At 34.1% G+C, this 26,707-nt stretch overlaps 1 protein-coding gene across 5 annotated transcripts in view; it reads right to left on the bottom strand.

Annotated features, from left to right (window-relative positions):
• Positions 1 to 5,290: 5,290 nt before the first annotated feature.
• The window catches only part of EPHA5 (EPH receptor A5), a 313,487-nt gene continuing 292,070 nt past the window's right edge, over positions 5,291 to 26,707 (bottom strand). For all 5 annotated transcript variants that reach the window (XM_007193544.2, XM_057547286.1, XM_057547285.1 and 2 more), the window contains 3 exons: positions 16,888 to 17,081; positions 13,212 to 13,367; positions 5,291 to 5,572 (listed from right to left, as the gene is read on the bottom strand). In XM_007193544.2, coding sequence (XP_007193606.1) covers positions 5,467 to 5,572; positions 13,212 to 13,367; positions 16,888 to 17,081 — 456 coding nt within the window. In that variant the 3' untranslated portion in view covers positions 5,291 to 5,466. The remainder of the gene's footprint in view (positions 5,573 to 13,211; positions 13,368 to 16,887; positions 17,082 to 26,707) is intronic.

Raw genomic sequence — 26,707 nt, 5'->3', positions numbered from 1 at the left:
ACCTTGGGCAATTTCTTGACAGCTTTGAGTCATTGTTTCCTTATCAGTAAAGCAGAGACAATAAAATGTATCTCAAAGGTAAGTGTAAAAAATTGTAATACAAAATAGTGCGTTCTTATTAAATGTTAATTAACTTTTTCACCACCACCCCATCACTCCTACCTGGTCAAAAGTGCCTATGGGATTGGGGGAAAATTCCTTTTATCACAGGATCTTTACCTCTGTAGCAAAGCAAGAGCAAGTATTGTCTACTTGCTGAGAAAGAACTCATAGTCTTTACATGAGGGTAAAGCAAATAGCATATGATTTCCCTTGTAATAGTGATTTTCTGCATAAACAAAGGGGTTATGGATAATTTCCATAGGCATGGTGATGTCACTTTTTATGAATTAAGTGCAAACAAAATACAAATATGATTCATTTCCTCGAATACAGCAGATTGTTTGTTATGCTTTTTACAAAAGCAGACCAATATGATACAATACACAGAGAAGAAGAGGGAGTGTTTGTACTTAATGACATCCCTTCCTGTAAGAATGCAACTCCTCCACACTGCCACAAGCAGATGCTTGTTGATAAGAAAGCCATCAGAAAGTCTCTTTTTGCAGACTGTACACACACAGTTTTCTGGGTTTTTATTTTCTCTTTTTTCCCACTTCTTTTTTTTTCTTTTTTTTTTAAGTAATGTTGTATAATACTGTCACAATTAAACTTCTGATTAGGTTTCATATAGTTATGCTCATGTCCAACAATCTCAGCGTCAAACTCTAGTTGCAAAAAATATTTGAATGCAAAGATTCGTGAATATGTCTTTGAGGAAAATGGATGCTGATTGCGCTTTAAATATTTAGCATAAGAAATTCCAACATGTTTAGCAGAAGGAACTGAAATCATTATACAAAGACTGTAAGTTTAAAGTCTTTTGGGGGAGGGTTAAGCATGACAATCGGAATTAACTGTATTCAAATGTTTTTTTATTTTCTGAAAAAATATAAAATTTCATATCTTACACTACAAAAACATGTACACAAACCAAATGCACATAGAGCTTCAAACGGAGAAAAAATACAGAAATGCTAATTCTTCCTTGAATTAATGTTGAGGCAGGGACTTGAGATATCTCAATGCCTAACATAGAATAATACTATACAGCTGCTTCTGACTTGCCTGAAACTAAAACATTCTAATAAACATATTCACAAATGACTGAGTCTAAGTTTTATTCTCAGACTATTATAAATGAAATTTTATACACTTTTAAATAATAAATTGTAAAACTATTAGCATCTAAAGATGCACAAACATGTTGACCACTGAAACTTCTACTGTTAAGATAGCCCAGCCTGAATAAATATGACATTTTTTGCCACCTTCAATTTTTTTTCATTTACATTTAGAAGAAACAAATAACATTTGATTCTGATTATTATAAATGACTTTTTTTTTTAAGAATTGGTGTCTTTTCCTAAGCAATAATTATGTGGTCATTCTGAATAAGAACATTCAATCATTTATGTGTAAAAAGACTTTTTCATAAATCAACAAGAAATGAAAAGAAAGTTCTTATCTATTTCTTCTTTTATACGTTACTATATAATTAACAGCATAATAGAGAAAAATATTCAATGTAACCAGCTGTGCTACAGAGTTGAAAAAATGATGACTTATTCTAGTCATTAATTTCAAATAAAACTAGCACTTTGATTGTTTATTCATTATCATTATCATCATCTTATTGTACCTACTTTTTATTTATTTTGAGGTTATACATCTGTCGGGACATAAGCAAAGACAGTTTACTATCATACTTAGCTTTCTTTTCTCTTTATTTTTAGAAAGGACAAAATGAGAAAAGGATCTTATTCTACTATGCAACATCATACATCAAGTAAATTTCTAACATCTGACTCAAATGGCATTTGCCATCTAATGCACAATTACAGCCAACAAACGTCTTCCACAGGTAAATATCTCTGCTTGTGCTTTTGAGAACCCACTTTAAATGGGAGAAAGAATGGTGTTAAAAAAATCTTTAACTTTCACATGGAGATTAAATAGCAGACATGCAAACACATTAAGTGCTCAATTGATATTAATTTTCCATTTTAAACTTGAGATAGGAAACTATTTCTTCACCATTGCACACTGGTTAAAACTCTTACAAACTGAGTTAAGGATGTTTTGTATTGTTTTGGCAACTCTGAAACTAATAATGCTGACCACATTTAAGTTTAGGTAGAATATTGGAATATAATTTTTATAGTAATCCTACAACTTTGGAACACTGACTTGGTGATTATAATACAAGAAATAAAAGACCATGCACATTAATTTTTTTTAAACGGGAAAATCAAAATTTTTACATACAATTCATACATTTCAACAGCCAAGAAGAACTGGTTATGTCATTTTTACATGTGAGCAAATGGCAAGATTAGAAAACAAATTATGATTGATAAAAGTAGAATTGAGTGACTTCGATAGATATCAGTAAGTTGAGAATTACTCCCTGCTTGTACCTCTTTTTCAAAGTTAAACACTGAGAAAGACTTATGATTTAAAGATACTGTTACTGATAGTTAAAATAACATTATGTTTAATTTGACAAATCTATCTTATGTAATAAAATTATTGAATCTATATTTTATTTTTGGTTGTCTGGTAAGTGACGATATGAACCAAAAGGATAAGAAATCACACAGTCAAGATTTGTCAAACCCTGCCCTGGGTTACCGCCTCGTTGCATTTCACAAAAGCTGCCTCTCTCCTTGTTCCACTTCTCACATTTATAGATGAGATTGGCACTTCCCAATTGGTGATATATCCAGTGGTGAACAAATATTTTTGAAAGGAATTCTTTCTTCTTTTTTGGGGGGGGGGGGTGGGAGTACATCTTCTAAAATCATATTGACATTCCTTAGCAAGTCTCAACCAAAGTGAGATATGGATGAAAGCTATGTGTCTATTTAACTTTCATCTCAATTTACTTTCCAAAATATACATTAAGGTTGCAAAGGAAGGAAATAAATTTGATCGATATTAATTTATAATGTTCTTTTGTGTAAAAGAGAAAATCTGCATTGTAACTTCAAATTCCAATCACTTAGATATAGTCCGTCCTGACCTCCCAATCATCTTTGAACACATAAAGCTGGAAAACAATTTAAGTATATTTGTTATGTATAAGTAATTGTGGCTAGTCCATCAACTCTAAAACTTATGGTCGTTTCTCTTTTAAATCAATACATTTATTCTTACTTTGAAGTTTCTCAATGGTTACTTTATAACTTATATTTGGTTGGTTTTACTAAATTCAATAAATGCAACACAATCTCCAATTATTTTGTACAAAAGGAATTAGTTTAGTTACTTTTTTGTTTCCTGAAATGAACAAATGCATCTTTCATAATGGTGATGCCTCCTTACTTGTGATTTTATCAAGACAAAGTTAAGTCCATCTCTCTCTATTTTCTCCAGAAATTTCACTACTATAGAGTATACTTAAGCATAGTTTGTGCGGACCCATGGTACAGTATAGACCCAGTAAAGAATTGTAGCCCTCATTGGACAGGACTCAAGATATCATTTGAAATTGCTTAAAACTTCCCTTTTTCCTTATATTCTTTAGCAAAGAGATACTTAAGTAAAAGGTGGGCAGGGTAGAAAGAAGTTACGTCCAAAAGTTTATTCTTGTATGTGCTAACATTTGACTGAAACAGGCGCTTGGGAACGAGAGAGGGAGTGCCAACAATATAATGCTGGTATATTCCCTATGGATGTCACTAATCCAAGCTACTCCAATATAACTGTTGCCATTGGTAACCAGAAGTAGGCTGTATTTTGCTTATATGCTGTGCTCTTTGAATAATCACATGTCATTCATGATTTATAAAGTGTAATAATACAAAAAAACTTGGTTATTTCACCAAGGAACTCAGTTTTGTTCAAGTTCTAATAAACAGTTCAAATGTCAGTCTTCACCAAGTGTGGTATATAGAATGTACATAGGACATATATTTCTTAATAAGGTCAATTAAATAACACTTTAGATGGGCTCATCAAAATAAATTCAGTTCAGTGTAACTGAATACAAGATGAAATTACCAAATGAATAAACTGCCATCAACAAATAAAACTGTCAAGTCTTGCCATAGAGAAAATTCTAAAGGGAAAAATATATACATATATATTTATCATCATTCCATTGCTGCTTTAGTATCAAAATTTCTTAGAGCTGAGCCACAAGGGAAACGGTTACCAAGGATTAGCACTTAGGGGTAATGCTTGGTGCTATGTGCTGGATTTAACAACATTAACAGAAGTCTGCACAGTTAAATCCTTCTACATCCTGCTGAAAATGTGCCCTTCGGTGTCAACTTTGCTTGACAAGATATTTTCTGGGACTCAGAAAGGTGAAATTTCTTACAGGGGTGCAAGATTAATGGCTAGAAGAACTGCATTGTCACAGATATCACAAAGTGTTTTTAAAACGCCAAAGGGGATTTAGTCTTTTAGACATTTCCTGTTGGTGAATAAAGAGATTTAGTAGCTTTTAGACACATGAGAGGAAAAAAGACACAAGCTTGGGTTAAATTTTGTTTTACAGCTTCCTTATTTCTCCAATTCCTAATACACTGGAACACTTGTTCCTGAATGTTGCTAAAATTAAAACACTATTAACGATGCAAGCAGAATGGTAATACACACATGTGCAAGCCACACACACACAGAGCTCCAACTTAAATTGATTCCTGGGTATATAGCAAATTATACCGTATATTCACATTTATTACCTAGTAGTTTCTAGAAGAACAACTAAAAGTAAATTTTATAACACAGAAAAATAAATATACACCCTGTATTGTACTTGTCCTTGATCAAGCAACATGTTTATACACTAGTTTCTATAACTTAACGCTGTGTAACAGCATTTAAAATTACAAAAGAAGATATCTATTTAGAAATTATCTAACCATATTGCTCTTCAATACACTTATGTAGACAATTAAGACTTGAAGTTTGAAGTCAACTTCAGTAAACTGCAGCTTTTGTTAGCCCACAAATGGCCATAAAACTTTTCCTTTCAAATAGATTCTTGGAAGTTTTGAAAAGGGCTGCCTTCATTCAGTCTATAAAGGTGCTATATATAGTTATATATTTCATATATAAAATTTTGTAGAAGTAGTGAGAAGGATTTTGTTGTTGTAATATAAGATAATGTTTAACCTCATGTTCTTATTCCATGCTGGTTATATTTGCTTCATGAAGAATGAAGATATTGAGAGGAAGATAAAGAGATTTTAGTAAAACACTGATCGCAAATTCTGTGGCTGAAACAAACGCTTTCTTAAGGTTTAGAAATCACTGAGTTTTCCCTTTTACCCCCTCTTATTTGTTAAACTAAATCTCAGGGCTTGTTTACAAAGTGCAGAATCATTCACTTGACGAAGTGACAATTAACTGAAGTTACAATGGTACCAACCCGTTGACCAGCTGCACCTTCATTTCTTGAAGGCTGTTCATAATCTTCTTCTGGTGACCAACAAGAGTCACTCCAAGCCGTCTCAAATCCCTGCATGAAGAAAGCACACATTGGATGTATGTATTGATTCAATTTGTAGCGCACCTCACTACTTCACGCTGGCAAAGAGGCAAACATTTTGCAGAAACTAATTAGATTACAATCCCAATTTCGACATACAGGGTCCAGTTTTCAAAAGCAGGCTCTAAAATTGTACCTGAAAATCTGTTTGCAGTCAAAGATATATTTAAAACAAGGAGTGATCTATTATATAGTTGCCCCCCTTTTTGGACGTGATTATTTTGGTGGCACAGAGCAGTAAAAAAACAAATTTGCGCATGCTTACCAATAAATATTTAAATTAAAGGGTACAATTTCATTGAACGGTTTTGAAAATATGGACCTACAATATGAACAAGCACAGTTTTTTTTTTTTTTTTTTTTTGCTAAAAGAAGTGAGCATAAAATACACTTTAAAAAATTTCATAGCTAAGCGGTTGAAGACCAAACTTTTCAAGTGACTCAGTCAGCACAATCATCTTCTATAACAGATATCTTTAGGGGATAATCAGCACTACATTGCTCTTATAACACTTACAAATATTTTATTTTTTACTTGGAACCCAAAGTAGGGGAGTTTTCTTCCTTTATCAAATACATCTAGGCTCTATTGGCATTTAGAGCATTCTGAAGATTACACGCTATCAAGCAGTCTTTTCAACCAAGATGCTTTCATACTGTTTCTTTTAAACAAGCTTATTATTCAAAAGAAAATTACAAATGTTTAGATTCCTAAACTACTGTCATATTATGGAGCTCAAGGCCTGTGCTCATGGTTTTTAAATGTTATTTCATAGGATATTCAGGAATTCTGTTTTCCCAAAATATGCGTTTGGCAAATATAATAATTCAGGTACGTTTGGCAAATAATAACGTTAATTATAAAAAATGAGCATTAACAATTCAAGATTTTTAAATGACAAGGGATGTTTGGTATGTTAGATTTCTTTAGATAATTACTCTAACACATTATGCTAAAAGTAGAATATTTTTGCATTCAGTAAATGCATCAATTTCAGATTGGCTTAGAATTCTTCAGAATTGGACACAATGACACTAGAATCATTATGTGTAAAATTGAATAGTTTTGGAAGATCCAAGAAATCTCTTAATTATCAGAGGATACAAATTGAATAAATGGGTACTTAACCTCCATGTGTATTATTATTGGAAATAATTATTTATCTAAATAATACCTTAGGTGTCTTTTTCTTTTTATGTTTTCTTGATTTCTTATGAGAGTTTTAGCAAATGGCAAATAGCTAAAAAAAAAAAAGCAATCACTTGGCTAGATAACACAGCCAGTCTTAGCAGAGCCGGGACGAAAACCAAGAATCTGACACCAAAGTCCATACTCTTAATTTCTCATTTCTCTGAGATATAATTTTGAGCAAAGAACTTTAAATTACATGTAATTATTTATTCATCTGTAAAATGAGAACTCTGTATATATAACATCAAATATCCAAAATTCTAAAAGAAAGAAGATATCTAATAAAGGAAACCAAATGCATACTTCTTTGACTGAAGCTATGGTAACACAATCTATGGAAGTATACTTCATGGCAACTACAGTTAAGGGCTAACTAATACTCTCATGTTTCCACATGTAACTTATGCATCATGAATTGCGAAGATAAGAGAATTCACGGGTGCTCACTACCAAACTTTGGACCTAAGTCAGGAGAAAAGAGTCTAAAATTTCTTAAACTGAAAGCAATCAACCTCTACTAGAGAATGTAAATAATTAGTACTTGAAATAAAGTTTAAAACATATGTTTTATCATATGCTTTATGAACCTACAGGTGATTCTGACAAATTCAGATTTGAAAGTACTGATTTAATATATACATACTTAAACTGCACAATTCATATGGCCAACCCAATTAATAGGAATGAGGTTTTGAAAATATCTATTACAGTTTATTCTGAAAGACCTGAAAAAATTTTACAGGTTTTCCTGCTCAAACAGGGTGGACTTTGCATATACAATACCAAAACCTTAATTTGAAGTGTGTGTCTATGGGGGGCGGGGCATGGGTGTATGCGTGTATGTATTCCATATTCCAACTCTTGGTTGTTTTGTCTAACTCTTATGAAATCACTAGTTTGACTTATTTTTGTTTCCACTGTCTTAACCTGTTATTATAGTATATGTAAATATAACCTCATTCTCTGCAAATAACCGCAAGAAAGACTCTGGTTCAGTGCTTTGGGAATTTAAATTTTTTGTGGCATCTATATCATGCTAAAGAATGAATGTTTTAAGGAATTGTATTGGATTAATACAGTTATAGAGTTTGTGTTTACAGGCAAATAAAACCTGTCCTTCTTCAGAACATTTCATATATCTAGATTTTAAATTAAATTTGTTTGAAATTTCCCAAGCATAAAATTTTATTTAGGGTCATCTTATGATCTGATTATCCCCTAAGATTCATACGGAAGGTCAGACCACTGAAATTCTCTCTCTCCTTCTTCCTCTCTCTTCCTCCATCTCACCTCCCACCTCTACCCCTCTTTCCATGGGATAAACGGAATTATGAAAACACAGCATTGAGTTTTACATACTGCCATAAATTATGTCTTTAATGGAATGCTGTTGTTTTTAAAATCTGATCTGTCATTTCAAAAGCTGTCAAATTAATGTGCAGAGATTTAGAAAGTAGCATTCATAATGCATGCAATATACATTTACCTTTATACAATGTGATTTACAGTTAAAAAGTGCGGAGAAATAAGATTATTAATGCAGTTAAACTTGTTCTCAGCAGCAAAGTAGTTTCTTTAAAAGTCCCGTTTATTATTTTTCTAATAATACTACAAATGAGAATTAAAAAGGTATTAGAAAAATGTTTCTGGTAAAGGTTAAGTAACTTTATTCCAATATTGATAAGTACATTAAAGTATTTTCTTTTATGTAGTTTTGTCTCACACTTTTGTGATTTCCAACAATTTCCATTTTACTTCTTAAAGTACATATTAAATGGTCAATTTAACAGTAATAATGTGAGAGAAATTTGATAAAAATTGAAGTATTTTACATTTCATGATGAAGGTGCTGCTCTATTTGCAATGATTTTTGAAAAAAAAAACTTGAAAATGGTTTAAGATGTATTTTACTATTTCGTTTTTCCATATAGGAATTTCTGTAGCAAGGCAAAGTTTTAGGTGTGTCCCCTTTACAAATATTATACTAATTTTTATCATGACCACGTGTAATCTTAAGTAATACCCAAAGCCAATTCTAATGATGATGAACTATATTTCAGCATAGGCCTATGAATCTAAACATGATGAGAATAGTACTGTTACATAAAAAATGGTTTGGATTTTGTCAACAAAGCATGGTTAGTTTTAGAAACACTGCAAATATAATGAATTGCCATTGTTGTGAAGACATTCCAATATTTTTTTCAAATGTTATTCCATAATATTAAATAATGGAAAACACTGATATTATGGTGCTAAAATGGCAGAATGAAAAGTGGAGAATAACGAGAGTTGTTTAGTTGATATTGGAACCAGCTCTTGATTATTCAGGATGTAGTTCATCCACTTGTAGAGGAAACATTCCTTTACATTCTTCTCCCTTCTTCTTTACACACCTTTTAGCCATATCGTTGGTACTTAGCCCCACCAACACTGGCTGGATAGGAGAAGGGAGAAGAGAGTTTAATGAATATTCACTAAATTTCAGTGCTTATTCTTTTTGTCATAGTTTTATTATGCAGTTGTATATTTGGACCTTTTTGGTTCACTTAGAAGAATCCTGATAATCATTATATATGTACTGTACAAGATAAATATACATATATTTAGCAAGAGAGAACTTAATCATGATTTGATTATGTTTTTCAACAGTTGAGACCTTGTGAGGTTTCACTAGACATTTTAGCTTACTTATGTAGAGCACAGAAGACAGTAAGCACTCCTATGTGTATTTTAGGCATATAATAAATTATGCATAATGATAAGTTAAATTTATTTGAATTAGTGTGCACAAATTTTGGCTCTAGATTTGTGACACTTTCCTTTAAAATATTTTAATATTTTAAGACCCCATTTTAATAAATGATACTAATAGTAATCTCTTCAGCTTACACACAATTGACATAATATTTAAGTTCATTGGACTTTGCTCATTTTCTGAATAATCAAAAGTTGATAGTACTGGTCTGACAAGAAGTTTAAAAAACAGCTGTAATACCGTCCTTAATTCAAATCTTTGGATTCATTTTGCAACTCACCTCAAGCTCACAATTCCCCCTATCGACCATAACTCACTGCACTTAAACACCATAGTACAGATTGCGTAATTACTGCTACAACAATTGTTCTGAGTACTCTTCACAGAACAGCAAAGTTTAGGCACAGAGATCAGCAGACAGAAACATCTAAGGTTGAAAGCCACTTTCATTGAACACATTTTAACTCTAAGATCTTGAAATATTTCATTTCTATTCCACATCAAGCCATACATGTATGTGCTGGCAAAAATAAATAAATAAATAAATAAAATTAAACCTTTATGTGAAGGAAATTTTCACCAAAGTATGTGGTTCTGAAAAACTATAATTGTTTACTCTTCCTTATTCTAAACCCACCATGAGAACAAATTTAATGGCGCAAATTATAGCATATTTTTCTTATGTAGGTATATGGCAGTTTGATCTTTTGCTTTATATTAATTAATTTTAGGTTTTTTTTCTAAGCATTTATTACAGGTATGAATATTTCTTCCATTTCTCAGTTTCTATTATACTCTGGCAATAATACTGGCACTAATATTTTATTTTATGATAGTATTATACAGGCTACATAAAATTATTGTTTAGATATAGGCAAAGACCGTGTATAAATAAATCATTAAGTATTTAAGAGTTTGTCTTTACTGATATCCCTGTTCCTTTGCCATAGTCCTTAATAATGACTGACTTTTTTTGGTGAAGGGCAAGCAAAATGCATAGATAATTTTGTTTCTTATATTTCTGACCAAACAAGTAACTGATTACCCACTCTTTTGTGAGTTATTTAACATAATATTTTGAAAAATATGTTCTTACTAATAGGAAAAAAATATGGTCAAAAACACAATAAACAGGACTTCCCTGGTGGTGCAGTGGTTAAGAATACGCCTGCCAATGCAGGAAACATGGGTTCGATCCCTGGTCTGGGAAGATCCCACATGCCACAGAGCAACTAAGCCTGTGCGCTACAACTACTGAGCTTTCACTCTAGAGCCCTCAAGCCACAACTGCTGAGCCCGTGTGCCACAACTACTGAAGCCCGTGTTCCTAGAGCCCATGCTCCGCAACAAGAGATGCCACCGCAATGAGAAGCTCGTGCACCGCAATGAAGAGTAGCCCCTGCTCGCTGCAACTAGAGAAAGCCCACGCGTAGCAATGAAGACCCAACTCGGTCAAAAATAAATAAATCAAAAATAAATAAATTAAAGATAAATAAATTTATTAAAAAAAATCAGCCCTACAATTCAAATATTTATAAAAACCAAAAATCAGAAAACAAAACAAAAAACCCACAATAAACAAGAGGACATGTATTTAAAAGGTGTTGGACTCTCCAATAAATCAGCTTCACTGTGGTTAAGGTTGGCTGGCTCAGTTCCTAGTAAGGAATGTGTTATTATGGTCCCAGGAAACTCAAGCAATTGACACATGGTGACTAACATTCTCTGAACAGGAAGATGTTGGTAAGTCTCTTAATTTCACCTTACTCTTCTGGTCAGAGTAAATAAATTAAAACATAAAATATCTGAAAGGAGGCAATATAGCAGGAGGCAACAAGCTACCAAAGTAACAGAGAGAGAAGAAATTGAACCAAGTAGAGAAGAATTGACCAGACAAAAATACTGGAAAATAGAAATGAGCTGCAGACCATCATAAGACGATAGAAGAAGCTATTAGGGCTTGAAAGAAAACAGACAAAATGAGAGAGTTTGGAGATAGAAGGGAAAATAGGAGAGTAAAGAGAAAGGAATTAAAAGAAATAAGAAAAAGTGAAACCATAATTCTAAAACATTCAACATATTTACAATATTTGGGGGCCCCAAAGAAAGTAAAACAGAGGTAGTTAATGCAAAAGCCATTATTGGTGATTATAACTATTCTCTGAAGGGAGAAGCAAAAATGTAGTGGATATAAATATATACATGTATATGTGCTATTTTAATTAAAAAAAGAGACATCATTTAATGCAAATAGTTTTATTATATATTTACAAGTAATCTGACATTGGGTAGAAGAAATACCTACAGTATCATTTTAATATAAAATGACAAATGACTTTAATAAATTAAAATGACCATTTTTACTGAAAAATTAAAGAGCAATCATGTAAAAATAGTTTTAAATTATCAGTAAAATTTTCCATTTATTATTTTAAGTATAGGACAGATGAGTTTTTTGAGTGTCCAAAGAAATAATGGGCAAAGTATACGTGTCATCAAGTATATATGATTTAGTGGTGATGATGAAAATGGGATTCAATAAATTAAGATAGCCAGCTGAGTGGTGGTTTTAGGTCCTTTTAGCTATAGTTATGGAGAAGAGAAATGCTGAGAGAATGTGACATTAATTGGTGATAAATGATGGTACCCTGTTACCTTTTTGTGGATAGGCAGTGAATTCAATGAACCAGAGAATGCCAGAATAGAAATGGTGAGAACCAAGCACTCAGTGTTCATATTATGTGAAGTAATGGAAGAAGGTCTGTGGTTTAGTGCTTTGGAAGGTTCTACCATGTTTTAAACCTTACAACAATATTTTAACCTTTGAATTTGTAGGTAATTTGAACTAAGTTATCATTATATTCACAGGTTAAAACATCATTCGTGTTAATGTAATCTAGATGTAACCACCATAACAACAGTTAATTTTCACAAATAACAAATATTAGGCTAAAGTAATTACACATACAGAGTATATAATAAGATACAAACAACTTACAACCTTAAAGAATTCAATATTTAACTCTAGTGATTTTTATTTAATAAGATTTGATAAACTTTGTCTTAAACGTGCAAACAGAAAAGGGCACAATTGGTTCCACTGAGATTGTACCAAATAACAAATCAGAGGCAGGATCTAATATATCCTTGGATTGCAAGAATATAATATGCACCACTTAGAGAGTAAACAAGATTCCTGCCTGGGAAGCTTTGCTTAAGCTGATGTTACCTGGGTATTCATCAGAGCCAAAATTTAAGAGTATGTTTTGTTGTTATTTACGGCTAGCCACACCAATTGTGCTTACAGTTTGTTTTGTTTTGTATTTACATTCATATAACATAGGTATCAGTATAAAAACTTTGTCAAGAAAACATCTTTTCCACAACACAAAGTACCAGTATTTTGCCAAGGAGATGTTATTCCAATTATTCCAGTACACAAATGTTATTTGTTTGAAGTAAAGAAGCAAAGATACTGGCCACAAGTAGCATTAACCATGCAGTTGTTAACAATACAGGCTAAAAATGAAGAGGCTTCTTTGAAAGCTGCCATACATGGACAAAGGTTAACTGATTTCCCTTGACCTCATCCGGATTGGTTTCTGAACAATTTTTCTCGCCCCAGCAATTATGTAAAAATTATCAGAAAAATTACTCACTCCAAGGTCACCTGAGCCACAGCGTCCATTGAACTGTATCCATTTTCCATGAAAATCTCTGTATATCGGCCCATTTTGATTGCTTCTAGCCATTCACCTACTGATCTGTAGGCCCCAGACCCCAGTGAGCCATGTTCTGCCAACAAATTAGGTACTCTAAAACACATAAAAGACAAATATTAAAAGTAACATTTAAATTCTTTTGTAACAAATTATATTGTAATATTAGCTCATAATCAATGGATCTTTGAGTCTATAAGTATATTTATAATAGAAAAATATACAAATGCTAACAAGGAAGAAAGTAATTCAAAATACAGAACACAAAACAATCTATTCAGATTTATTCTATCCATAGTTAATGATGACTTATAATGACTTGATAGGTACACTTTCTGTAATACAAAACATTAGCTAAAAATTCCATGTAGTAATTTAGATGTATTTACTTCCTGAAGCTGTTTTATTTGTAAAAATAATATAGAAAATGCTACTGAATAGAGATATGCAGGATAATTTGTGCAAAGCCAATTGCTTCTAGACTTCACTAGAGAAACTCATGCTCATTCAAGCTACTTTCCCAGGAGACCAGAAGTTAGTTATCCTTTATATTATGCTCTTACATATACAGGGGTGCTTGTTAATTCACCTAATTACTGGTTAATTCCAGTAGTGGAACTGGAAAGCAAAATGTAACCCCCAATACATAAGAAAACTGAATAGAATTAATCAAACCATGCGATGCTCTTAACTATACTAAATTTATACACTTTGTCCAATAATATATGATATGATAATGATGATGATGAAGATGATGATTTCTAGAAAGGTATCCTAAGGAAATAATCAGGAAAAATGGCAAAAAGTACACGTGCACTTTTTTGCTAATGAAAGTAAACATCAAAAGCAGTTTAAATGTCCATCAGTGGGAGTTTACTTAAGTACATTTCAACCATAAGATGTAGGACATATACCTTTCTTTCTACTCATGTTCTCTGTACTTTCTCACATCCCATTTACACTTCAACCTACTTCAGTGTAGTTTCTTCCACACCAATTCTATAAAAATTGCTCTGGTTAAGGTGAGCAATGACCTCGATTTTATCAAAATCTGTGAAGATTTTCCAATATGTAAGATGACTGACCTTTCAGAAACATTCAACAATCACCACTACTACCTCCCTCTTGAAATTTTACCTTATCTCAACCTTCTTTGAATCACTGTTCTCTCTTTTGTGGCTACCATGACAGTGTGCGCGTCTCTTCAATCTCCTTTGCTTGCTTCTTTGTCTGACTTTAAAATTTGGAGGTAGCCAGGACATGGCTCTGTATCTCGTCTACTCAGGCTATAACTTTATTCTACTTTAGGCAGTTTTACCCACTTTCATAGCATCTATTTTTCTCCAAATTTCATCTCCTGCCTAAATCTCTCATATATTCATATGCTTACTTCATGTCTCCATTAGTTCCTGGGGTTCTCATCACAACATGTCCAAAGCCACACTACTCATCTTCTCCACATCCAATTCTTCCTGAAGTTCTCATCTTTATACTCTGTGATACAATAGTCTGCTGCTTCCTCGTTTTCAGTCCCCTCACAATCTATAATTGTGTGTACTATCCATTCGACTTCAAATATATTGCAAATCTGACCATTTCTATTTAATTTGTCACCACCTTAGTTCAAGACATCATCATGTCTTACCTGCACAAGCACTCTAGCTCATGGTTATTCTGCTAAATTCTACTCTCACTCTCACAATGTTTTTATTTTGTTTATCTCTCTCTCCCCCAACAGTGTGCTGCTCAATGTTGTATAATCAGCACCTAGCCCACAGCATGACACAGAGTAGACACATGAATATTTATTGGATGAATAAGTGGACATTTAATAGTAATTTGTAGTCATTAAACAGTACAGTCAAAGATTTGTTGAAGATAGAATGGAGAATAGAATCTCAAAGTTGAGATTATAGAAGAGTTACAAATTTTGGTAATAGCAAAGTCTAGAATATGAATATGAAAAAGAGTCCAAGGTGGGCTAGAGACCAAAATCATTGAAGGGGAAAATTTCAAGTATTGAGACATATTTGAATATCATCTACATGGTTACTCAAATCACCTAGTTTTGTGACATGGGTTGGGATAGAGAGAAAGAGACAGTGAATCAGGAGCTAACACCTTCTAGAACCAGGATTTGTAGATGACTGAATAAAGATGGGGTAGTGAGCGATACAGTCCTCTCCCAGTATCTGCAGGGGATTGGTTCCAGGACCCCGCCCTCCACCCCATGGATACCGAAAACTATGGATGCTCAAGTCCCTTATATAAAATGGTGTAGTACAGTCGGCTCTCCACATCTGCACATACAGAGGACCAACTGTATAGTCTTAAGGTAAATCTATTTAAATGAAACCTAGCAAGCTGAATTCTACATAATACATACAAGGAAATATGAAAATTCTTTGGAGATTTTAAAGCTGCTCTCAAGCTATAATGATGATGCTGATATAAATTAATACAATTTAGAATATAAAAATATCTTTTTATGATTTCCTCTCCTTATATCCATTTGTGACAACTTAACATAACTCAAACAAGTAGATGAGAGAAACACAATATTTTAGATGACAATAAACAATTTAAAAGCAGTTATTTCGGGAACAACATAAGGAATGATCTCTAAGATGCATTCTCCAGTTGCTACCATAGAAAGTTAATGATGCCTGAACAGAGTTTGAAGATTCATTCCTCATTTGTATTTAAAAATGACTTTTTGCCTAGTAAACAAATGTTATACCAGAATCATAGAACTTATGTAACTTTATCAACAAATTGTTTCTCATTTAGTTCATACTATGGGCAGCCAGTTCAGTTACCAGCAGGATACCTTTTCTTGTGGAGATAGACAACTGCCTTATATATAGTGAAAATAACAGTTTGGTAAATTTTCTAGTACAGAATCAAACTGATTTATTTTTTGAGAGGATAATTTTGTAATTTTTCAGGTAAAAGAGGTAAGAATGCTTTATATAATGTAACATTATTTAAATGCATTCACATGCATTCAGAAAAGTTTAAAAAATGCTCATTTGCCCACACAAATTTTTTCCACAAGATTACTCATTTATTATTTTTAAGTCCTGTTCATACTACACAGTAAATGATTATCCAAATATCTGTACTCAACTGGATAAGGAAAAGGAGTTGTTCATAAAATATGACAGGTGGTGAAATCTATTCTAAGGAAATTAAAGAGTAATTGTTGTTATATATCTCCTGTTTAAAATTATACCAGTGCTTAATTGGCTTTTCCCCATCATCTTATAATCTTATTTTCCCCCATCCAAACCTACGTGGGGTCCAAAGCACCTGAAAATACACATATCTGGGGATTTTTAAAAATGCTACCTGAATCTGGCTATAGTTAACATTTATTTGAAACTGGTAGATTACACTATTAGATTAGGTACAGGTGTTTTAAAGTATAATTTAATCATTTATATTTCACTCATTATAAAAGAATAACATTATGCAAAAACCATATTCAAATAAATTAGTGTAATATAGGTTCATAGGCTAGCATGTGTACACAAATAATTTCATTAACTTGATATTTGTGGCATCAATCTGAATTAGCAATATTCAGAAACACCTCTCTGGACTGGCCTTGTACCTGCTCGATGCATTAACCAGCGTCTTCAAGCTACTTGGGTTACGGATCAGCTTGTCCAACATATTGACGATTTCATCAAACTTGGGCCTGCTATTTCGGTCTTTCTGCCAGCAATCCAGCATTAATTGGTAGAGAGCAGCAGGACAGTCCATGGGGCTTGGCAGACGGTAGCCTTCCTCTACAGCTTTAATCACCTGTGTAAAGTGAAAGAGAACCGGTCCCCCAAAGCCACAAATTTAGTACAGAATAGATTGAGAAATTTCCCACTGTTCAGTTTGCATCCTTTCTTACTCTTACTCTTGCAGTAACAAGCATCACTGTCTCTAACATCCTTGATTATTTCATTTGCTGCAAAATACAACAAAGAAAAAAATATGCTATCGCACAATATAAAAAAAGATAGGTTTTCCTCACATATGATAAAGAAAATAAATGGTAATCATCTCTACCTAAAATCTTGGTGTAGGGTGATTTGTAAAATTAATTGACATAAAAATAAACAGTTTATCTTTTACTTTTATCCTCACATTCTGGAATCAAAGAGAGATTAACTTTTCTAGTGGTTTCTCTGAAAAGTTAATGTCTTTTTAATGAAAAACTATGTGTAGAACCACATTTTTTAAAGTAATAGAACTGTAATTTTACTTCTAAAGTGACTTTTGGATGGCAAATGATGGATAAGTCAAAGGCTAAATTAGCATAAATGTCTTATGTATCATTTAATAATGTCAAGGTCTGGCTGTTTATTATCATCTACTGATTTCTGTCAGGAATTTGGAATGACTGTTTAATAGTGCAGGCATTACAAACATCATTGATTTTAAATGCAACCACACATATGAGTATCAGTCTAATTGTGAGATTGTTTTATCAAAGACATTCTTAATGTTGCTGCCGCCATCAAAATGTCTAATTCCAGAAGAGTTCTGTCTACGCTACTGAACATAATAATACAACTTTTATTCAATTATTAAAATTTTAATATTTAAATGATACTCCAAACTAATAATAATGAGCATATTTCTCAAAATCCTATTTGAATAATTTCTTAATGATTAAACTTAATTATATTTTTCAACAAGCACTTTAGATTTGATCTGACAAATGGAAAAAATATGATGATTAGAATTGAATTTTTACCAAGATAATTTTGAAAGATTGTAGAGAAACCAGTCTCTCAATGATAAAAGAAATGACATCTGAACAAAAGTAGTGGCAGATGGAGAGATTTCGGAGACATTTATAACATAAGGGTAGAGGTGAGAGTAGAGAAAGTATTTGAGAGAAAACAAGTCCAAGCCTTTCACACCGGATGGCTGTTGTGATTAATTTTAGGTTAGCACATTTATGGGGGTGGGAAATGCTGACAGGTATAATTTGGGGCTTGTTTATTTGAGGTGAGTAGGGAACCACAGATGGCAATCTGCAGGAATCTGTCTGCAGTACAGGAGATATTTGGGCTGATAATAAATGTGAGGGTCATCAACGCTTGGTCACAGCTTGAAGTAGGGTGTAGTTTATATCTCCCCAGGAAGGGCACAAAATAAAGGTTCCTGAGAAACACCAATAGTTAAGTTTGAGCAGAGAAATAAAAAGTACTCAAGAACTCAAAAAATAAATGGCCAGATAAATAATTGAATAACTATGAGCAAAATACCTGAGAGTCATCTACCACTTTAGTTAACTCAAAAACAATACAGCTTTATTATTATTATTTAATTTTATTTTTTAAACATCTTTATTGGGGTATAATTGCTTTACAATGGTGTGTTAGTTTCTGCTTTATAACAAAGTGAATCAGCTATACATATACATATATCTCCTTATCTCCTCCCTCTTGTGTCTCCCTCCCACCCTCCCTATCCCACCCCACTAGGTGGTCACAAAGCACTGAGCTGATCTCCCTGTGCTATGCAGCTGCTTCCCACTAGCTCTCTATTTTACATTTGGCAGTGTATATATGTCCATGCCCCTCAAAAGTTAAAAGGCATAGAGGGAACTTTCCTCAACATAATAAAGGCCATATATGACAAACCCACAGCCAACATCATTCTCAGTGGTGAAACACTGAACCCATTTCCACTAAGATCAGGAACAAGACAAGGTTGCCCACTCTCACCACTATTATTCAACATAGTTTTGGAAGTTTTAGCTACAGCAATCAGAGAAGAAAAAGAAATAAATGGAATCCAAATTGGAAAGAAGACATAAAGCTGTCACTGTTTGCAGATGACATGATACTATACATAGAGAATCCTAAAGGTGCTACCAGAAAACTACTAGAGCTAATCAGTGAATTTGGTAAAGTAGCAGGATACAAAATTAATGCACAGAAATCTCTTTCATTCCTATACACTAATGATGAAAAATCTGAAAGTGAAATTAAGAAAACACTCCCATTTACCATTACAACAAAAAGAATAAAATGTCTAGGAATAAACCTACCTAATGAGACAAAAGACCTGTATGCAGAAAATTATGACACTGGTGAAAGAAATTAAAGATGATACAAATAGATGGAGAGACATACCATGTTCTTGGATTGGAAGAATCAACATTGTGAAAATGGCTGTACTACCCAAAGCAATCTACAGATTAAATGCAATCCTTATCAAACTATGACTGGCATTTTTCACAGAACTAGAGCAAAAAATTTCACAATTTATATGGAAACACAAAAGACCCCGAATAGCCAAAGCAATCTTGAGAAAGAAAAACGGAGCTGGAGGAATCAGGCTCCCAGACTTCAGACTATACTACAAAGCTACAGTAATCAAGACAGTATGGTACTGGCACACAAACAGAAATATAGATCAATGGAACAGGATAGAAAGCCCAGAGATAAACCCACACACATATGGTCACCTTATCTTTGATAAAGGAGGCAAGAATGGGCTTCCCTGGTGGCGCAGTGGTTGAGAGTCTGCCTGCTAATGCGGGGGACACGGGTTCGAGCCCTGGTCTGGGAGGATCCCGCATGCCGCGGAGCAGCTGGGCCCGTGAGCCACAACTACTGAGCCTGCGCGTCTGGAGCCTGTGCCCTGCAACGGGAGGGGCCGCGATAGTGAAAGGCCCGCGCACCGCGATGAAGAGCGGTCCCCGCACCGCGATGAAGAGTGGCCCCCGCTTGCCGCAACTGGAGAAAGCCCTCGCACGAACCGAAGACCCAACACAGCCAAAAATAAATAAATAAATAAATAAAGTAGCTATAAAATTAAAAAAAAAAAAAAAAGAAAAAAAAAAAGAAAAAAAAAAAAAAGGAGGCAAGAATATACAGTGGAGAAAAGACAGCCTCTTCAATAAGTGGTACAGGGAAAACTGGACAGCTACATGTAAAAGAGTGAAATGAGAACACTCCCTACACCATACACAAAAATAAACTCAAAATGGATTAAAGACCTAAATGTAAGGCCAGACACTATAGAACTCTTAGAGGAAAACATAGGCAGAACACTCTATGACATAAATCACGGCAAGATCCTTTTTGATCCAGCTCCTAGAGAAATGGAAATAAAAACAAAAATAAACAAATGGGACCTAATGAAACTTAAAAGCCTTTGCACAGCAAAGGAAACCATAAACAAGACCAAAAGACAACCCTCAGAATGGGAGAAAATATTTGCAAATGAAGCAACTGACAAAGGATTAATCTCCAAAATTTACAAGCAGCTCATGAAGCTCAATATCAAAAAAACAAACAACCCAATCCAAAAATGGGCAGAAAACCTAAACAGACATTTCTCCAAAGAAGATATACAGATTGCCAACAAACACATGAAAGAATGCTCAACATCATGAATCATTAGAGAAATGCAAATCAAAACTACAATGAGATATCATCTCACACCAGTCAGAATGGCCATCATCAAAAAATCTACAAACAATACATGCTGGAGAGGGTGTGGAGAAAAGGGAACCCTCTTGCACTGTTGGTGGGAATGTAAATTGATACAGCCACTATGGAGAACAGTATGGAGGTTCCTTAAAAAACTACAAATAGAACTACCATACGACCCAGCAATCCCACTACTGGGCATATACCCTGAGAAAACCATAATTCAAAAAGGGTCATGTACCACAATGTTCATTGCAGCTCTATTTACAATAGCCAGGACATGGAAGCAACCTAAGTGTCCATCAACAGATGAGTGGATAAAGAAGATGTGGCACATATATACAATGGAATATTACTCAGCCATAAAAAGAAACAAAATTGAGTTATTTGTAGTGAGGTGGATGGACCTAGAATCTGTCATACAGAGTGAAGTAAGTCAGAAAGAGAAAAACAAATACCGTATACTAACACATATATATGGAATCTAAAAAAAAAAAAAAAAGGTCATGAAGAACCTAGGGGCAAGACGGGAATAAAGACACAGACCTACTAGAGGGTGGACTTGAGGATACGGGGAGGGGGAAGGGTAGGCTGGGACAAAGTGAGAGAGTGGCATGGACATATATACACTAACAAACGTAAAATAGATAGCTAGTGGGAAGCAGCCGCATAGCACAGGGAGATCAGCTCAGTGCTTTGTGGCCACCTAGAGGGGTGGGATAGGGAGGGTGGGAGGGAGGGAGACGCAAGAGGGAAGATATATGGGAACATATGTATATGTATAACTGATTCACTTTGTTATAAAGCAGAAACTAACACACCATTGTAAAGCAATTATACTCCAATAAAGATGTTTAAAAAAAAAAGGCAATAACTATGTTATAGCATTTGTAGAAAATATTACAAAAACTATAACACATGGTTAACATATCTAATGTATTAAAATCTCATGCATATTGAGAAATAAAATAATAAAACAGTAAAATAATAAAACAACAAATAAATAAGAAATAGGTACTAATCAAAAATTTACAAAAGAAAAAAAATGCTAAATCAATTTTGAGAAATTATTATCACTAGTGATCAAATAAATGAATAGTAAAAATTAAAAGTATCATTTGCACTCATATATTAATGGAAGTTCATTTATTTATTAATTTGCTTATTATAAGACTTCCCCTTGTGGATAAGGACAGTGGTATTACCTTAATAACATATATGTACCAAAATTAAATGTCTTAGTATATTTTATATCATGAAATATTTAACTATGCAGTGAAACCAGTTATTCTTATTTACTTAAAACATGATATATTTTATAATGTGCTTTTCCCCAAAGCTGATACCAATTATGTGTATTTTTTTCTTTAGCACTTATTTTAAAAAAATATTGTATTTCCTTCACCGAGCAGCTAGTCTTTTTTTTTTTTTTTTTTTTTTTTTTTTAGCAGCTAGTCTTATATCTGATTATGAAATGAATGAATTAAACCAATTCCTTAGTTTTAAAGGAATTAGTGCGTTATTTGATCTGAGAAATTATTTCCAGAATATATTACTTAACTTTATTTTCAGCTAAATGTTTATATATAAATATAATACTCTGTCTCTAAGTTAACTTAGAACTTGGCCCAGTAATTAGGTCATTGAATTTAATTCTAAATTCATGTTTAGAATTTATATTTAAAATAGATTTAGAGCTATAATTTTAGATTTTATATTTAGACATTTTGAAGTGATTTTTTTTTTTTTCATTTTTACCTATTGTTCCTTTCATAGCTTGGGGGAGAAATGAATGGCATTAGTACTCTGGTGGTTTGTGAAATGCTGAAAATCTGCCAAAGTGCAATTTAGGTTGTTCATTTTACCATACAATTTATAATGTATGGCCAATGAGTCATTATCTCAATTGACTTTGTTATTACGATTACCTTTGTTAATTGAGGTGGTTGAGATGAATGCAAGAAAAGAGAGAAAAAATAAAAATAATAAGACAACCAGAATTTTTACAGACAATCTGGCACCGTTTCAGATTTCTATATCTGAAATATTATCATAAGCTATGCATTTTCTTGGCATTGACATGTAAATCAATAGTCTGAACACAATTTAAAGAATGCTGCCTTTCCTTCCAATACATAAAACCCAACACTGAGCACCTAATAAGGCACTCTTCACTGGGTGGTGACTCTATTGGGCCCTTTCCATCATGCAAGGGTCATGGGTTCATTTTTCAGATACATATACCCATTCTGGTTTGCTTTTACCCACAGAGCCTCAGCTAGCATTATAAGGTTGGAATGCTTGATCCACAAACATGGACTGCCAACGAGCATATACCCTAACTAGAATATCCACCTCATAGTGAAGGATGTGTGAGCTTATTGCATACTTAGTGATGTGTTCCTAAATATTTAACAACTGGCTCTTCTTGCGGGGAAAACAGATTTATAACATTTTCTCACTTATCTGATATAAATACTCGCTCCATGTCAACTGCAAGCTACCAACATAATCTCATTCAGGTAGAAATGTTCTGAAAATTCACCAGCTGATATGTGCTGGTTCCAGCAACCACTACACATAGTTCATCATCCAGAAGCGACTAGCCTCACAGAATGCTGGAAGGCTTTTTAAAGGCACAGCTGAAGCACCAACATGGAGGCAACACTTTGATAGGAGTAGATGTCATTATTCAGGATGCAATTTATGTATTAAATCAATTAACTCAGAAACTTCTATATTGTGCTTCATTCCCAGTAGCTCTTGCAAGGCGACAAACGGTTATAGCTGTCACCAGGCACTTTGGACTACTTGTGCCCAGGTACAAGCACAAGAGAAGGTGAGTCACCATCATGGCCAAGGTTATTGATACTGAACAGCAGGAGGCATTTGAGCTGTTTTCACACAGTTGGGGTGGGGAGAAATTTGTGTGGAATCCAGGTAATACTCTAAGGGGCTCTCTTGTTACTCCTTTATAACAGCTGTGGCCAGAAAATGCTGACCGCCCCCCCCCCCCAAGAGTGAAGGATTGATTTCATCTACTAGTTAAGCCACAATGATCTGCCAGGTTGTTGGTGATGGGAAGTCAGAATGGAGAGAGGAGGAGGGAGAGGCTAAGGACCAGATGAGGTCCTGAGATCAGCTGAAGCTACAGAGGTTGCAGTTCAGTCCATAACCTGCCTCTGCTGAATTTCCCTTCAGAAGGAAAACCCCACAGAACCATGGAACAGATGCTTCCTGAACCTGTGTGGAAAAGTTGTTCTGTGTTGCAAAAGGGGTGGAGCATAGCAACCTCGAGAACCTGTCTCTCATATCTTCACCTGCAGGGATGGAAATTGATCTACAGTCCTTAACCCTAAAACCTCTAAAATCCATCATCACATTTACACCAAGGCCATGCTTTACATAGGTTACTCCCAGTCAGTTACAGAATATGGTAGTGATAAGATAGGCACATTCCTATGAGACTCCTATGACAGGCAATGCTGGCTTGAGGACTCCTTGGCGGCCTTGGCAACCTCTCTTAGAAGTGCACTTCAGCCTCAGATGCTTGCCTCCAATCATCTTTCCTTCGATCTCTACTCTACCTGGGGTCAGATTTGTATCAGAGTCTGACATCTCTCCCAGCTTCCTCTCATCCCTTCATGTTTGTCCTCACAAGCAATTCTCTTTAATAATACTAATGTGTATGTAACTTCCTCATGGCATAGGCTTCTTGGAGGATCTAGACTAGCCAAGGCTCATTGGTATCATAGGTACTAAGATGCAAATTGTATGTATATTATCTACATTCATTTTTAACACATATTTGCAAAATAGAAATCATTATACACATTTTACAAGTGAAACACGTGACATTCCAGAAGGTTAACTACTGCCCACGTTCACATAAGTAACAAGTGGCAGTGGAAAGATTCACATTTAAGTCTCTCTGGCATGCAGATATGTGGTCTTTCTATCCTGGTGCTGAGTCACACTATTGAAATGAGAAATAATTACCTCCCAAGAAAATAATTTGGGACAGGTATGGATATTACCTCACGGAATCAGATTTCTTGCACCATAAGAAAAAAATTAATACCCAGAATTAAAATGAGCTATTTTGGAAGATAGTGCATTCTTTATCACAGGAGGTGTGAAAGTGTAGGCTGGATAAGTGAGTGGCAGGAAATTTGAAGGGAAACTTTGAGCATCAGCTGTGTGTTCTGATGAATTAGGTTCTATATAGAGTGTGAGTGCCTGTGTTGCTTGGTGTTTACTCAAAATTTCACAGATGAGTCCTTTAGTTACTATGAGATATGAAGCTTCCCCCAAAGTGACTAGAGTTTAATAATATGGTCCTGGAAATTATCTCAAATGCCATAGAAATAGTTCCAGATAGACCAATTTTCTTCCTAGGATATTTTTTCTGTCTCCAATAGCTATTAAAAATGTACTGAGTATGTCTTTTTTCTTTGTATATCAATCTTAGATCAATAGAATTCCAGAGATTAAAGAGATCTTGGAAATTTGTTCAAGTCCATTCCCTTTATAATCATTGAAACTGACCGAGAGTTATAGAATCAAAGATGATTCTATTCTTTCAATTTCAGATTTGTGTTTTAGTTGTTTTTAAACAACAAGGTATAGGAATTTTAGGCTGCAGTATTGATATTTCTTTACATCTCATTTTTTCCAAAGGGGTAAGAATTTCCATGAGGTTACCTACCAGTCCCTAAACTAATTACTTGCATTCAAGGGCAGCATTATCCTTAGAAGACCAATACTATCTTAGAAGACCAATAATCATTTGTCCAATAGGCTCATTTTAGACATTACTGCACTGAGACTAAGAATAATTTGCTCACTGTCAAATCTTGGTAATTTGCAGTGCTTGGATGAGAACTAAATTTCTCATACTTTAGTTAATTACAACATGCTGTGTGTTACCATAAAATATTCCTTTTTGTTTTACCATTAAAAATTCCAGCAATATTATATACATATACACATATATACATCATTCTATTCCATCAGAAACTGAAACAAAAAATTGTTAGAGGAAGAGAGGCAAACCCAGCACAAAGTGAGTTCACATCCTTCTGGAGTCAAAGCTTTTGCTGCCTTAAAGGTCATATTTAGGCTGACAGAAATGGTACTAGAAACCTGAATGCCTAAAAAAAATTTTTAAAACAGATTACTTAAAACATTTTGAGTTTTTAAAACATTTTGTAATTTATGTACTTAGTATACACTATGTATTCATACATTTCTTTTTTTTTTTTTTTAATTTTTATTTATTTATTTATTTATTTATGGCTGTGTTGGGTCTTCGTCTCTGCGCGAGGGCCCTCCCCAGCTGCGGCAAGTGGGGGCCACTCTTCATCGCGGTGCGTGGGCCTCATAATTGCGGCCTCTCTTGTTGCGGAGCACAGGCTCCAGACGCGCAGGCTCAGCAATTGTGGCTCACGGGCCCAGCCGCTCCGCGGCATGTGGGATCCTCCCAGACCAGGGCCCGAACCCGTGTCCCCTGCATTGGCAGGCAGACCCTCAACCACTGCGCCACCAGGGAAGCCCCATACATTTCTGAATAAATACAAGAGAAAGACATTGTCACTAAATATAAAAATGCAATACAATGACATCTCTTCTTGTTTTTTATTTTAAGTTCTGAAAAATGTTGAGATTTAAAATGTTTGCTATAAATAAAGAAGCTCTACTGACTACAGGATGTTATCTTAGCTTCCCAAGCTTGAATCAGAGTTCATGGTCTGATATGTACCTAAAATCATCTTAGTCATTTTAGTTTATTTTTATTATGTGTGGTTATGGCTTTTCTCTGTGGTAACAGAGGCAATCCTAAATCAGAAAAAACCTACTGCAGCATTCTATCCCTCTGACACAGTGGAAGGTCTCCTCTGAGAGATTTAGATTATTTTGCATGTCTTGGTAATGTAACATTTTCATGGTGGCAAAGCCTTTTTAGAATCAGTATCTGGAATGTAG

The sequence above is a fragment of the Balaenoptera acutorostrata genome, chromosome 5 (genome assembly GCF_949987535.1).
Source record: "Balaenoptera acutorostrata chromosome 5, mBalAcu1.1, whole genome shotgun sequence".
In the NCBI taxonomy this organism is placed as follows: domain Eukaryota; kingdom Metazoa; phylum Chordata; class Mammalia; order Artiodactyla; family Balaenopteridae; genus Balaenoptera; species Balaenoptera acutorostrata.
The sequence above is the reverse complement of the archived record's forward strand: the minus strand, read 5'-3'. Positions and strand labels throughout refer to the sequence as shown.